Here is a 15,377-nt window from a genome sequence, read left to right as displayed (position 1 = left end):
TTCCTTAAGAGGGAAGGTCTTTCAATGACTTTATTTCTTCTTGTTTGAGGTAATAATAAGAAGGCTTGAGAATACTGAAACTATACACATTTGCCCAGAACACATTCTTTAAGAAGGACAGGTCGCTTTCTTATGGGCCATATCCCAGGGAGGATTCTTGCTATTATGTAGTAACTTCAATACTTCCTCACAGCCTGAAAGTTTCCCTCATAATCACCTATGAGTTATTACTTTATTGTTTATGTTTTATAAAAGAAAATGCACTAAAAATTCCTCAACCTGTCTTACCTTCCATATTTTATTAGTAAATAGTAAAGGTACATTATTATTTCTAAGTGCTACTTTTTTTTTTTTTTTTTGGTGGCTGGCCAGTACAGGGATCAAACCCTGGATCTTGGTTCTAAGTGCTATCTTTAGAAGATAAACAGCTGGAACTTGAAGTAAATTATCTTCACTCAAGTTTTCAAGATTCTGCAACTGCCTATTTAAAAAGACCAATCCAGAGTTTAGAGCACAGAAAAAGAAAGAGCTAGAAAAATTTTCTTTCTTTTTGTCTAATTTCCCACCACCTAGAAAGAAATGACAAGAGGTAAGAAGAGATAGAAAAGAATAAACGGGAGAAAATATCTGCAAACTACGCATCTGACAAGGGATTAATATCCAGAATATACAAGGAACTCAAGCAGCTAAACAAATAACCTGATTAAAAAATGGACAAAGGAGCTACATAGGCATTTCTCAAAGGAAGATATATAAATGGCTGACAGACACATGAAAAAATGCTTAACATCACTCAGCATCAGAGAAATGCAAATCAAAACAACACTGAGATATCACCTCGCCCCAGTTAATCTGGCCATTTTCGAAAAGACAGAGAATAACAAATTGCTGGCGAGGATGTGGAGAAAGTGGAACCCTCCTACGCTGTCAGTGGGACTGTAAATTATTGCAGCCATTACACAAAACAGTATGGAGATTCCTCAAATAACTACAGATAGAACTGCCATAAGATCTAGCAATCTCACTGCTGGGTGCATACCCAAAGGAATGGAATAACCACGTCAAAGGGATACCTGCACTCCCATGTTTATCACAGTTCTATTTACAATAGCTAAGAGTTGGAACCAACCTAAACGTCCATCGAAAAATGAGTGGATAAGGAAAAGGAATAGTACTCTGCCGTAAAAAAGAATGAAATTCTGCCATTCGCAGCAACGTGAATGAACTTAGAGAAAATTATGTTAAGTGAAACAAGCCAGACACAGAAAGAGAAATACTGCATGACCTCACTTAAAAGTGGGAGCTAAGAAAATAAACAAGTAAATAAAAGAAAGAAGATAACAACAATCACAATAATTTGTTGAACTTTCAAAAGGAGAGAATGGAACTAAGGCCACCAGAGGAGAGAAAGGGGGAGGAGGAGGGGGTTAGTAAGAAATTGGTAAAGGGCCACAAAAAATGATTACATTGTATAATGATAAATATAGTAATTATCCTGATTTGAGCATCACATATTGTACACAGCTATGGATATTCAACACTGTATTCCACAGATATATACAATCATGTTTCAATAAAAAAAAAATAAATAAAAGAATAATTATTGCACATGGGGGTGGGTGGTGGGAGAGGAGAGTATGAAATGAAGAAACACCCTAAAATATTTGGAATACCACTGCACATCACAATTTCCTTCAAACTTGGATCAATACAACTGCTTCCTCTCTCCTCCACTGAACAAATCTTTTTCTAAAACTGTAAGAAATAAAAAAAGAGATTGCTTGGCAAATAAAGATGATGTACTAAGCCTCTGCCGCTAAAGCACATATTAGGTCAAACCACGTGAAATTGCTGATATTTGACCATTTTTGATCTGCAAAATTGGTAATTTCATACTAGTCAACCTAAATTTCTAATGCGTATAAAGATGTTCCAATTCATGCTCTCCTATCTAAAATGGCACCTGAACATTTTAGATTACAGGGCTTTCTGGCATACAACTCAGAGCTTCATTAGCTTATGGATCTAAGCAAGTGCAGGAAATACATAAAACATGCCAATGAATTACATAGAATAATTAGATAAGGAAATTAGATGTGGAAAAGAGAAATATAGTTTTTATTCAGCTATAATACTTGGTGGCCATGAATGGATTCTGACAGCAGAGCTGAACAGATGTTAAATTCTTACTGTATAACAAACTATATGCTAGGTTATTTTCATGCATTCATCTGATTCAATGTCACTGTTTTAAAAATGAGGGCTCCGAGACTCAGAGCAGTTACTAACATAACCCACCTAAGGTCATACAGTAGAATCATCTATAATTCTAACCACAGAAGGTAATCCTGCAGATAAACATGAGGGTGGATTAGATTTAGGTTAAATATTTTTGGAACAAATACTTCATAAGTGAATAGGTGCTTTTTACTGCATCCAACAAAATGGCACATAGCAGGATTTCCCACCACTAGTAATGCTGAGTTTGATCATCTGGTTAAGGTAGTAACTGCAGGATTTCTCTAGTGTAAAGGTAATTTTTTTCCCCTTTGTAATTGGAAAGTAAGTAATCTGCTGTACCATATGAATAGCCCAACAACCTCTCACCAGGGTTTAGCCTCTATGATGATCGTTGCCAGAACTGAATTTTACATATTACATTGGGGATTGCAAAATGGTGAATGTTTTTAAATACTGCCATTCCTTCTACATTTATTAGCTAGTATTCTTTTTAGAAGAGCTTTACTCTTCCCCCTACCATCTTTGTTTAGTGTCACTAGAAGAAACTCATTGATTTTTTAAAATTCAATGTGATATAATTAAAATTATTAGTTTGATATTCAAATTGTCTCACATTTGGCCAGTACAGCCTCTTCCATCTGACTCTTTGTATCCTTTTCACAAGACCCCATTAGTTTTTGAGGACTTCTTGTTTTCTTGGTACAAGATATCCTAGGCTGACCTAGTCCTTTATCTGCTATAGATTTGGAACCAGTCATTCCACTAAGCTTCTTTTTGAGGGGAAAGATATTTAGATAAGGATCTGGGTTCTAACTTTGCACACTGCTACTGAAATGGTAAAATCATTTAGACAGACAATCAGCAGCATCTATAAAAAATTTTACTACGTAGAATCTTCTGATTAATATCCTACAGATACATTACACAAATTCACAAAGATAAATGTATAAGGATATTTACTGCAATATTATTTGTTATAGCAAAAAAAAAAAAATCCACAACTTTCACCAATTAGGGGCCTATTACATTATGATATGCATAGTACGCAGCTATTAAAAAGAAAGAGCTAGATCTATCTCTAGAAACAGAAGATGTTCATAGTGAGAAAAGCAAGTTCCAGGGAGATATTTATAACGTAATCCTACTTTTGTATAATGACCCCACCCTGCAAAAGCCCCTATATTTATCTGTTCATTTATATGAGCTTGTAGAAAGATGTGGAAAGACACACAAAGAGACAACTAAAGAAAGGAGTGAAAAGAAAACAAAGGCAAAAGTGAAGGTGTGAAAAGATTAGAAGAAGAGAAAGTAATAAAAGGGAAAACATTCAGACAAAACAAAGGGTACATATAAAGTTCCTTTCCTTTCATCCTGGCTCTCACAGTCACACTCTCAGGGAGTTCTTTCATGTCTTTCCAGACACTATCTAGAAATACCGATTATATATCTGTTTGTTTTACACATATGGACTCATACTATACATACTGCTCTGCAGCTTTTCTAAAATTTAAATTTTACATTAGATTTTCCATATTGATACATATACATTACCTCCTTTTATACAACTGTATAATATTCTGTTACTTTTTAATTATAAAAACTAAGAGATTTTCTTTAAAAACTTAAATGTTCAAGGAAGTACAAAGATGTCCAAAATTGGTTAGATTTATTGCCATAAAGGGTTTACAACCTTTTCTACAATTGTAGAAAATTCAATGAAAAAAGCAAAACTCATTGATATGGGAATTACAAAGGCAAAACACAAATTTTAGTGGAAGACTAGTACAAAAGATGAAAGTACAAACATACATAATTCTAGAATAGTTAGTATTGAATGTGGAGCACACAATTTCATGAGTGAGCTAGCATGCCTAAACAACTTCAGCATTTCCACTACATTTTTAAATACCTTGGTAAAATTTCTCATAGAGATTGCATTGCTTCAAAAATTCAGTTTACCACAATGGATACTGTGGTATAACATTAAGAGCATGAGTTTTGAAATTAGAGACCTAGGACAGAATGCCACTTTCACCATTTACTGGCTATGATACAAGTCATCTAGCCTAACTTAAGTTTCAGTATCCTCAGCTTTGAAATGACAATAAGCACCCAGACCTCACAGAGCTGTCAGAGAATTAAAATAGATGATGCAATTGTTTGCACATGTTAAGCTCTTAATAAATGGTAACTATTATTAATAATACACCTAGCACCTTGCCAAATACTTGTGCAATGCAAAAGAAATACAAAAGATTAATGGTTGGAACATTTAGTGGTTACTCAGGGCTTGGTGGGATAGCTAAAGGATATGGGGTTTCCTTCTTTCTCTTTTTATAGACTTTATTTTTAGAGCAGTTTTAGGTTCACAGTAAAATTAAGCACAAAGCACAGAGTTCCCATATATCTCCTTATCCTACACATGTACAGCTTCCCCCACTATTAATGTCCCACAGCAGAGTGGTACATTTGTTGTAACTGATGAACCTATATTGACATATTCTTATTACCCAAAGTCCATAGTTTACATTAGGGTTCACTCTTGGTGTTGTATATTCTCTGAGTTTTGGCAAATGTATAATGACACGTATCTATTATTATAGCATCATATTTACTAGTTTCACTGTCCTAAAATTCCTCTTTGCTCAGTCTATTGGGTTTCTGAGACAATAGAAATGTTCTAAAATTGGCTGTGGTGATAATTGCACATATCTATGAATATGCTAAAAGTCACTGAATTGTACACTTTAAATGGGTGAATTGTACAGTATATGAATTATATCTCAATAAAGCTGCCAAAAAGAAGAAACATAAAGCAAAAAATTATAGTCTTACTGGGGAGATTAAAAACAAATCTGAAACAGATAACCACAAATAGAATGTGATTAAAGTCAAAGAGTCCCTAGTAAAAAATTTAATAGTTCTTAAGGTGTTAGAAATGAAAATTCTTGGGCCCTATTCCAGACCTACTGAATCAGAAACCCTTGGCAGGTTATGTTTTAACAATCCCTTCTGGTAATTGTGAGGCCTGTTAAAGTTTGACAACCACTGCTATAGGAGCAGTGCTTCTCAAGACTTAATGTACATACAAATCACTTAGTGATCATTATTAAAATGTAAATTTTGATTCAGTAAATCTGAGTTGGGTGTGACACTTCCGTATCTAACAAGTTCACAGGTGTATTGATGCCCCTGGTCTATGGACTATACCTTGAGTAGCAAGGCTATCGAGGAAGAGTAATGGAACCCATATTATTGAGTTAATTAAATTGGGAGGCATAGAGAAAAATGGGTTTGAAACTCAGTGTCCATTCAAACATTACAAGTGCCAAATTAGGTGAGATTCAGTGGTCCACCCATGCTGGTACTAGATCATTTGACAAAGACCCTCTGGTGGATGTGCAAGATACCCTCCTTTACATCTTCCAAATTACAGATGTGCTCTAAAACATCTGAATTTTCCTTTTTAATCAACTGTGGTCTCGTCTTCTATGACTTAACTCAAACCTTTAAAAAATGTTTATATTTTCAATCAGTAAAGAAAATATTCTCTTAGTAAAAAGCTCAGTATAAACAGCTAGAAGGGATTTAGAGATATCATAATCTAGTTCCTTCATTTTTAGCTCAAATAAGTCCAAAATGATCACAACGATGTGGTCAGGCAGTCTCAGGGTCAGAATTAGAACCAAGCTCTCCAAAATCCAGACCAACAGTCTTTCAACTCTGCTGTTGCTTCAAGTCCCTTCACACAGCCAGATCCTCAAGCACCTCTCTTAGTGCCCAGTCATCACTTCCAGTTTTAGTACTGGTCACATATATCTTTGCATTAGCTGTTAATTCCTTCCCTTCCACAATACTGGCGTGGGTTTCCTTACCATCTCTCAAATTCCTCTAAAATCCAATCAGTTCCTCTCACATACTAAATATCCCAAACTGTAAGTCCTTTCCTTATACTCTTCCAAACACCCACAATTCTAGGACTCTATAGCTCACGGAACTCCTTTCCCTATGACGATTACTCCTTACTGCTCACCCCAAATCTCCCTTATTTAGGCCAGTTCCTTCACACTGGTCTTGGAATCAAGTGTTCTCCAGGGCTCTCAAATCAATCTCACACCTTTATATTCAGCACCTTACTTGATCCTCACACAAAACACAAGCAAGTTTACTAGCCCATACATACTTTGGAGTAGTACTTCCTCCTTTTCTGACTCAAATTACCTGACAGAAAACTTTAAGGGGTGCCTGCTGCTGCTCTGGAATTCTAGGACCTCATGAACAATTCTAATTTACTTTACCCGGATCACTTGATTTCAATCATATTCCATTATCATTTTCTTTTCAAATCAAAGAATATTGATGTTTTTAATCTGTCTTAATGTTATAGTTGCCTTATTCCTTTGACCATTTTTCTCCTAAATAATTTTGTTATGACGACAACTATCAAAAGATTTCTGAAAACCTAAAAGAGGACAATTCTATGGTGTATGCTATACTCACATCCTTACAGATACACCATTTCCCCATTTTTTCATACCAATCAGACCGTAAATGGAGGAATTGTATAAGGAGCTTTATTTCATCAGTGTTCTTACACTGAGTCAATCTTGCAATGGTTTTCATGTCCCTGTTTCCTGGGGCTACATCCATGCTTTACATTCCAGTCTTTTGGTAGTTCCAAACACCTGTGTTTGCATTCCTGGCCCTCTGTTCTAATAGCCTCCTAAAACTGACTCACCAGCCTAATATTAACCTACTAGAAACAGGCCTGTTCTACTCCTGTCCAAGCAAATAGCACAGTTCAAGGAGTCTTCTCTGACCTTGTTTCATAAGGTTTGTTGGTTTATTGGTCTTCTAACTTTCTTTCCCCTTCAAAAGGATCTTCCGGCATTGGATTTATTTCCCACATTTAAGTCTTTACATACTCATTTTGAAAATAACAATTCTCTAGCTAAATACTTAACATACTACCCCCTACCCTATATCCATGTCATTCTTTAGATATGCCAGGACTTTCTATCTAGGCCTATTTTCAATAGCAACACAATAAAAGAGTTGAAAGGGGCCTCTGCAGGAAAGGCAGAGTTAAGATTTTGTGTCTGAAGGTCAGGCCTAAATAACTTTCTGATCATTCATTTTTTCCTCCCTAATAACTTACATAGTCAAGACAACCTACATTGTTTCTACTCCTACTTCCAGGACTGAAGGTTTATGACAATGATACACTGAAAGTGACTAGACCCAGACCCACAGAGATTAAGCATAACCTTAATTACTTAAATAGTGGCTGAATAGGAGCTAGGGGGCATCAAATAGGATTTACAGGGAATTAGAATGGTCTGGGCCATGGGAAAAGCAGGGCCAGGATCATTCCTTGCATTTGAGGAATCTGGGAATACATAGTTCACAGACTAACAGGTACTGGGGTGCGGAGAGAAGACAGGTAGCTATTCATTTATTTAATAGTCTACAGTTTATAAGGTGCTAGAGGACACAGCAGAGAATAAGTCAGGTTAGGGTTCCTCTTCGTTGGGCTTATATTCTTATTACCTAGATCCAGCCTTCTTCCTGGTTTTCCCCAAGTAATCTTACTACTTAATGACATGTCTCAACTTTCATAGAATTTATGATTTACACTAGAATTCACAAACTTTTATGCCTACAAGACCAGGCAGGTCACATAAATGCACAGAACTGGAGTAAATTTAAGACTATAGGGCATGGTAAAGCTTGGCAAAGTCTGACCTAAAAGCAATACAATTTTTTAAAAATTTCATATCTTGGGGGAAGGGCCTATATTTTAAGACTTTATGGTTTAGATTTTCATAAGACTCAATTTCAGGTGATTTTTAACAGAAATGTTATCAAACATATCATAAACATGACTTTTCCTATCTTGAAGCCTTTTCTTAAAACTAAAATTTGCAAATTTATCCTATCAGTCTTGTGCTCTATTTTTGATTCAGAATAAAATTATTTCTGCTCAGTTTAGTGGAAAAATATCAAAAGACCTGGGTTCTAGTCCTATTTCTCATGATTTTCTATATGTTCTGGGACAAGTCATAATCTTCCCAAACCTTCTCAGGATTATTTTGAGTTTCAAAGGAGATTTACATGTAGGTGTTGCCTTTTGGAAGGAGATACACAGCCATCAGTGACTTAGAATGCAGACAATGGAACAGCTCAAAGAGGAAAGAGAGTAAAAGAAAAATTGTCAAGGACCTGAAAATTAAAGGAGAAATGTGACAAATCCAGCATGTCTTAGTCAGCTTAGGCTGCTATACAAAATATCATAGACTGGTAGCATAAGCAACAGAAATTTATTTTCCCGCAGTTCTGTAGGCTAAAAAGCTCAAGATCAGGGTGCCAGCAGGGCAGTTTCTAGTGAAGGCTTTCCTCCTGGCTTATAGACAACCACCTTCTCAGTGTCTTCACATGGTGAGGACATAAAAGGAGCAAGGTCTTTGGTATCTCTTCTTATATGGACATTAATCCCATCATGAGCTCATCTATACCTAATTATCTCCCAAAGGCCCCCATTTCCAAATACTATTACACTGGGAGTTAGGATTTCAACATATGAATTTGGGGGAACACAATTCAGTCCACAGCATACCACTCCTGCCCCCAGCCCCATTCATGCCGTTCTTTCAGGCAAAATACATGCACTCCATCCCACAGCCCCAAAAGTCTTAACTCATTCCAGCATTAACTCTAAAGCCTAAAGTTTGAAGTCTCATCTAAATATCATCTACATCAGATACTGGTGAGACTCAAAGTACAATTCATCCTGAGGTAAAATTTCTCTCCAGCTATGAACCTGTGAAACCAGACAAGCTATGTGTTTCTAAATCAGAATAGTGGGACAGGCATAAAATAAACTTTCCATTCCAAAAGGGAAAAATCAGAAGAAAGAGAGGGGTGACCAGTCCCTAACAAGTCCTAAAACTTAGCAAGGTAAATTCCACTACATCTTTAGGCCTGAGAATAATCCTCTGGTTTGAGGTTCTACCTTCTAGGCGACATCTCTGTAGGGTGGCCCCACCCCCTTCAGTCTTTTCACGACTCTGCTGGGCTATCGTTCCACCCCTAAGACCATGAGTGGAGGCCATCAGGCCTGTTGAAACTGAGATAGTGGCCCTAATGATCTCTGAATCCCTTACGGATCATTTTTTCCCCCTCTTCTTGAGGAATAGTACATGTTCATAGCCAAACAGTTCTATTGTTCTCTCCTGTTCCTTAGAAACCAAAAAGTCTGACTTCCTTCCTTCATTTTGTCTGCCTCCATCCCCTTCAGTTCAAACTGCAGTGTTTCTACTTGTATAATTGCATAAACTCTTCATCAAATGACTGTTCAGCCCCATCTGTAGGATTTTCTTCAGAACAAACTTTCTCATTTTTTTGCAATATGGATAGGCTAAGAAGTTTACTAATCTTCAAGTTCTGGTTCTTTTTTACTTCACATTTCCTTCTTCAATTCACCTCTCCTTTCACATTTTACTTTTAGAGGTCAGGAGGAACCAAGCTGCTCCTTCAGCACTTTGCTTAGAAATCTCAGCTAAATATCCAATTTATCACTTGCAAGTTCTACCTTCCACAAAACACTAGGACACAGTTCAGCCAAATTCTTTACCACTGTGTAATGATAATTGCCTTTTCTCCACTGTCCAATAACATGTTACTCATTTCCATCTGAGACCTCATCCGAATGGTCTTTTCTGTACATAATTCTACTATGCACCTTAAAACTCTTCCAGTGTCTATCCATTACCTAATTCCAAAGTTGTTTCCACATGTTTAGATATTTGTTACAATAGCACCCCAGTCTCAGTACCAAAAACTGGCTTAGCTCAGGCTGCCATAACACAATACCATAGACTGGTGTCTTCCGTCTTCTCACTGTGTCCTCACATGGCAAGGAGAGAGTGAGCAAGCTCTCTGGTGTCTCTTTATGTAAGGGCACTAATCCTATTATGAGGGTCCCATCTTCATGACCACATCCAAACCTAATTATCTCCCAAAGTCCCCATCTCCAAATACAATCACATTGGGGGTGAGGGATTTCATCCCTTTCCAGTAAGTAAGAAGGAAGGAGAGAGAGCTCCAGCTTAGGAAAATGAAACCAGATTTATCCAAGTTCCTCAGAAAAAGAAAGGAATGAGAAAGAGACCGATTCAGGAAAGTAAAGGAAGGAAGGTTCAAGAAGAAAACAAATCCATAGAGAAATCAACAAGAACTAGAAAATCAATAATATTAGTTGGTATTGAAAAAGAGCTTTACAATTTAAAGAGATCTTGTCAGTTTACCCACAGTTATCAGCACCATGCCTGGCATATAATAGATGCAGACTAAATATTTGCAGAGTAAAAGAAAGTTACTTAATACCCACAGCAACCAGGGGACTGAGGAGTACAGAACCCAAGATTAACATGGTGAGATACAACAAAGTACCTAAGTGCAATATAAAAAGCCTAAAATCCAGAATGTGGAAGAGACAGGCCAGCTACAACTTAGAAAAGTGATGACCTTTAGATTTGTGAAGCCCATGAAATTATATAAATATTCTGCCTAGATTTTTCTGGTCAGAGGGTTCAGAACTTTTAATAAGAATTTCTATGTGAGTTTACAAGGAATTGATATACTGTTGGGTTATTTATTTATTTATTTATGTTGAGAAAGGATTAGTGGGAATATATGAGGGTACTTCAAAAAGTTCGTGGAAAAATAGCACTGAAAGATAATAAAAGAATTTTCCATGAACTTTTTGAAGTATACTTGTATTTATCCTTACAATCGGCTTAAGAGATTCAAATGAAAATGAGTGCAAAACACTTTGATCCATTTTATATCTAGGTTATAGTTTTGTGTATATATACTTACTATTTGAATTGCTATTTTCTGGTCATAGGGTTTTTTTGTTTGTTTGTTTGTTTTTTAAAGATGACCAGTAAGGGGATCTTAACCCTTGACTTGGTATTGTCAGCACCACGCTCTCCCAAGTGAGCTAACTGGCCATCCCTATATAGGGATCCGAACCCAGGGCCTTGTTGTTATCAGCACCACAGCTCTCCCAAGTGAGCCACGGGCGGGCCCTTGGTCATAAATATTATCTGTCTGATTACACATTAAACACCTCAAAGATTCAGACTAACACTAGTACTATGTTATTCTCTTTATATTGTTCTCCTGCGCCCCCAAACAATATTTAGATACATTCTCTCATTCGAGTTCCTAATGGTGTACAGCAAAGTTATGAATACACCAAAAGCACTTAACGCTTACTTGCTAACTCAGATTTTGGTTTCTTAATAAACGTTAAAAATACTTTCAAATTGAATAGATTCATTAACACTGACCCCTTAAACCGGACAGTAAGCAAAACATACTCTTTCAGAGAAGTTGCGCGTTCTAGTGGAAAGAATTGGACAGGCATACACCGTATCAATTCTGTATAAATAACACGCTTAAAAGTTTCCAGCCTGAAACTTCCTAAGTGAAAGTCACTAGAAACAAAAACTGAAACACTGAACACTGGCTAGGAAGCCAACACCGACTGAAGCTCGAATTACTTGACACCGAATTTTAAAACATTACTATTTTTATGTAATTATGAAAACACTTGTGAACACATATTTGTTATTTTTACTCATCCGACCCCCACCCCTTTAAACTAAGCAGAGAACTGAAAACCATAAAAGGCAATTACATTTTGATGTGCTCATTTAAAAGTTATTTTAAATCACTCCTACTACAAAAACAAAACAAAACAAACCCTCAGGATGAAATGAAAAGAACCCTAAGGGAAAAGAGAAATATTACAGAGAGGAAAGAAAGAAAAAAAAAAAAAAGAAAGAAAGAAAGAAATTTGTATAAAGTGCAGTCCTTGAACCACTAAACACTCTGGGGCCTTGTACATTTTTCTTTCTAGGGGAAAGACGTTTAGAAGCGGTAAGAAAGGCGAGACGATAAAACCTAGAAGTCAATTAAAAGAAAAATGCTGGGACAGTGAAAATCCATAGAGAAGGACCAAGGTCAACGCAGCGTAAAGGGCTCCGCAAATGTCTTTCTTGGCGACAGGTATTTACTTCAAGGGACAGGGACCGGGTAGCGGGTAGGAAGGTTGGGGGAAAGAGGCTGGAAGGAAAGAAATGAGCGATGGGGAGCGGAGCGGAACGAAAGGGGACATCGAGGGCAGGCCGCGCCGGCGCGGGCAGTGGGGAGCCGGGAGGGAGTCCGGGGGGGGGGGGGGGGGAGAAGGCGAAGCGAGCCCCGGCCCGGCCCCGCCCCGGGGAGGCCCGAGCGCCCGCCCGCCCCCCTTACCAGTGGGAGCAGGAAGCCCCAGAACAGGGTGGCCACGGCGGGGGGCCGTCGCCGCCGCTGCGGCCCCATGGGGCTGGTGGGCGCCCGGCGGCGCGGGGCGGCGCGGCGCGGCTCGGTGGGGGGGAGGCTCCGGGTCCCGCCGCTGCGCTGCCTCCGTGGCCGGGCGAGACAGGGACGGGTGGTCGGGCGGGCTCGGCTGGGACCGCTGCTGCCGAAGGGGCCGCCACAGCAGCGCCGACTTCCTTTTCCGGCCCCGCCCGGGAGACGCGGAAACCCCCGCGTGGAGGTCCGGGAGTCCAGGGCTGCCGCCGCGCTCGCTGTGTCGCTGGGAGGCCACCGGCTGCAAGTCGGGGCGTGTCTCTTTCCAGCTGCCTGACCTTATCTCTCGCCAGAGCCGGGGCAGGCGAGAGGACTTTCGCAAGGCCCCTCCTAGGAGTGGCTGAGCACCTGCTTGGCTCCCCAGGAACTACCCAAGTATTGGACCCCAAATCTACGGGTCATCCTTAATTCATCTGCCGCTCAGTAGGTCCTGGCCACTCTAGTTCACACATCCTAAATCTGTCCACTTTCTCCAAAACCGCTGCGCCCTCCCAATCCAGGCCACCAACGTTTCTGTCCTCCAAAAGGGTCTGTTTCCCCCGGGACGGCCCAATAGCTACATAGCAGTCTCAGAGTGATTTTTTAAAAATACGTATTAATCAGATCATGTCACTTTCCATCACAGTTGGAACAAAATCAAAACTCTACTCTAGCCTACAAAGTTTATAAACTCTGGCCCCTGCCTTCCTCTCTGTACTCATCTTCGCTACTTTCCGGCTTAAGCCATACAGAGGCCTTTGGTCCTTCCTGCCTTTGAACTTGTAGTCCTCTCTCCTGGAATGCTCTTCCCTCTGAAACTCAGAATGCCTGGCTTGTTGGCATTCACTTATCAGCTTAAATGTTACTTCCCCAGAGGGAACTTCCTGACATACCCAATCTGAAGTAGCCCTCCAGTCACTCTCATATCGTGATTTATTTTAGTTCCCTGAATAGCACTTTTCATTCTTGTTTTGCTTATTTAATTTATTTAACTCTGTCACCTCCCATTTGATAGCAAGGAGTGCTTTGCTTTGTTCACTTCTGTATCCCTTATACCTACAATGTTTGGCATATAGTAGGTCCTCAAATATTTACTGCATTTAATACCAAACACTGAATAGACAATGTCCTTGCTGTCCCACAGCTCATGGATTAGTGATGGATACAAATGCATGAGCAAACACAGTTCAGGGTGAATAGGGACTTTTGTTTGCACAAGATTCTATGGGAGTATCAAAGGGAGGTGTAAAAGGGGTGCCAGGAAGAACACCAGCCTGAGCAGAGTCTAAAAAGATAAGTTAATTTTAGCCAGGCAAAGGGTAAAGGGAGGAGGACACTTCCAGGAAGAGTGAACCATTAGTGTCAAAGCCAAAGGTAGCATTGGAGGAACTGCAAAACTTGGGCTTGGCTGAAGTTAGGAGTGATGACAGATAAAGTGTGAGAAGAGGGCAGAAGCCAAATTACAAATAGATTGGGACTGCTTGAGACTTTAGGCTTCATCCTCTCCGTGGTGAGCAAATGAGTAATAAATAGAGCAATGACATATAATTTCTCTTTTAGAAAGCTCTCCTCTCTGTGGTGGCAGGTGGGTTGAAACAGGGCAAGCAACGGAAGCCAGAGACCTGTTAGACAACTGCAGTAACTTAAGCCAGGCCAGGGAGACTGAGGGCCTGAACTGAGACAGTTGTGGCAGAAGAACTGGGGAGGAGAGGATGGATCCGAAAGATTTGTAGTAGAATTTTGTAACTGAGAGGACGTGGGGGATGAAGAAAGATGATTTCCAGGGTCCTGCCCTGGGACGGGAAATACGTTTGTGTGTGTGTGTGTGTGTGTGTATGTGTTGGTGGCTTCTGGGGACCCAAACCCTTGACCTTGGTGTTATAACATTATGCTCTAACCAACTGAGCTAACTAGCCAGCCCCCCAGGAAATACTTTTGGATATGAGTTTGAAATGCTTATGAGACATCCAAGTGCAGATGTCTATAGGTTGATGGCTACGTGGTTTGGTCTGAAGCTTAGCAGCACAATTAGGCCAGAACTCAGGTCTCCTGCCTGTCAGTCCTGGACTCTTTTCACACTTTGTAGGGCCCAGGGCAAGCCAGATTCCCCTTTTGTAAAATTGTTGTGATGGATTTGATGACTATCTCTGAATATTCCCTTCTGCTTCTCATGGCCTTTTGCCTAGTGAATCTCTAAACTGGCTCTGGGAGCTGTCTGAAGATCTCCAGTTTTCTTGCATACATTTGTTCCCATTTTTCCTTCCCTTCAGTTGGAAAAAAATTTGTGCTTGTGACCAAAGAGCCTGTGTTATAGGCTATTTCCTTGGGCAATCTCTCTTTTTATGCCTTAGTTTTCTCAGCTGAAAAATGTGGACAGTAATACCTGTTCTGCCTACCTCACACAATTGTCATAAAAATTACATGATTTGTAATGTGAATAAACTTACTCTGAAAATTAAACAAAGAGAGAGAGAGAGAGAGAGAGAGAGAGAGGAAAGGAGGAAAGGGATAGAAGGAGAAGGAAAAGAAAAGTAGAAGGCTGTAGTATAAAGTGTCAGCACTGTCTGTCATAATTCCTCTGCCAGACTGGTTTCTCCATAGTCCCTTTGCAGGATGAAGTGAAGGAAAATGGGAAGGTTAAGGGAAGATTAAAAGATTCTTGTTTAATGACTTTACTGCTGGAAAGGCTGTTAACAGTTATTTGGTGTGTACCTCTGTTACACATGAATTTCCCTGCA

General features: G+C 39.3%; 1 protein-coding gene across 1 annotated transcript in view; it reads right to left on the bottom strand.

Annotated features, from left to right (window-relative positions):
* Positions 1 to 12,921, bottom strand: part of SPPL2A (signal peptide peptidase like 2A) — a 42,997-nt gene extending 30,076 nt beyond the window's left edge. Inside the window, exon 1 of the mRNA XM_063090602.1 lies at positions 12,562 to 12,921. Coding sequence (XP_062946672.1) covers positions 12,562 to 12,630 — 69 coding nt within the window. The 5' untranslated portion in view covers positions 12,631 to 12,921. The remainder of the gene's footprint in view (positions 1 to 12,561) is intronic.
* Between the last annotated feature and the right edge of the window lie 2,456 nt (positions 12,922 to 15,377).

The sequence above is a fragment of the Cynocephalus volans genome, chromosome 3 (genome assembly GCF_027409185.1).
Source record: "Cynocephalus volans isolate mCynVol1 chromosome 3, mCynVol1.pri, whole genome shotgun sequence".
Classification (NCBI taxonomy): Eukaryota; Metazoa; Chordata; class Mammalia; order Dermoptera; family Cynocephalidae; genus Cynocephalus; species Cynocephalus volans.
Note: the sequence above shows the minus strand (reverse complement) of the source record. Positions and strands in the feature narration are given on the sequence as shown.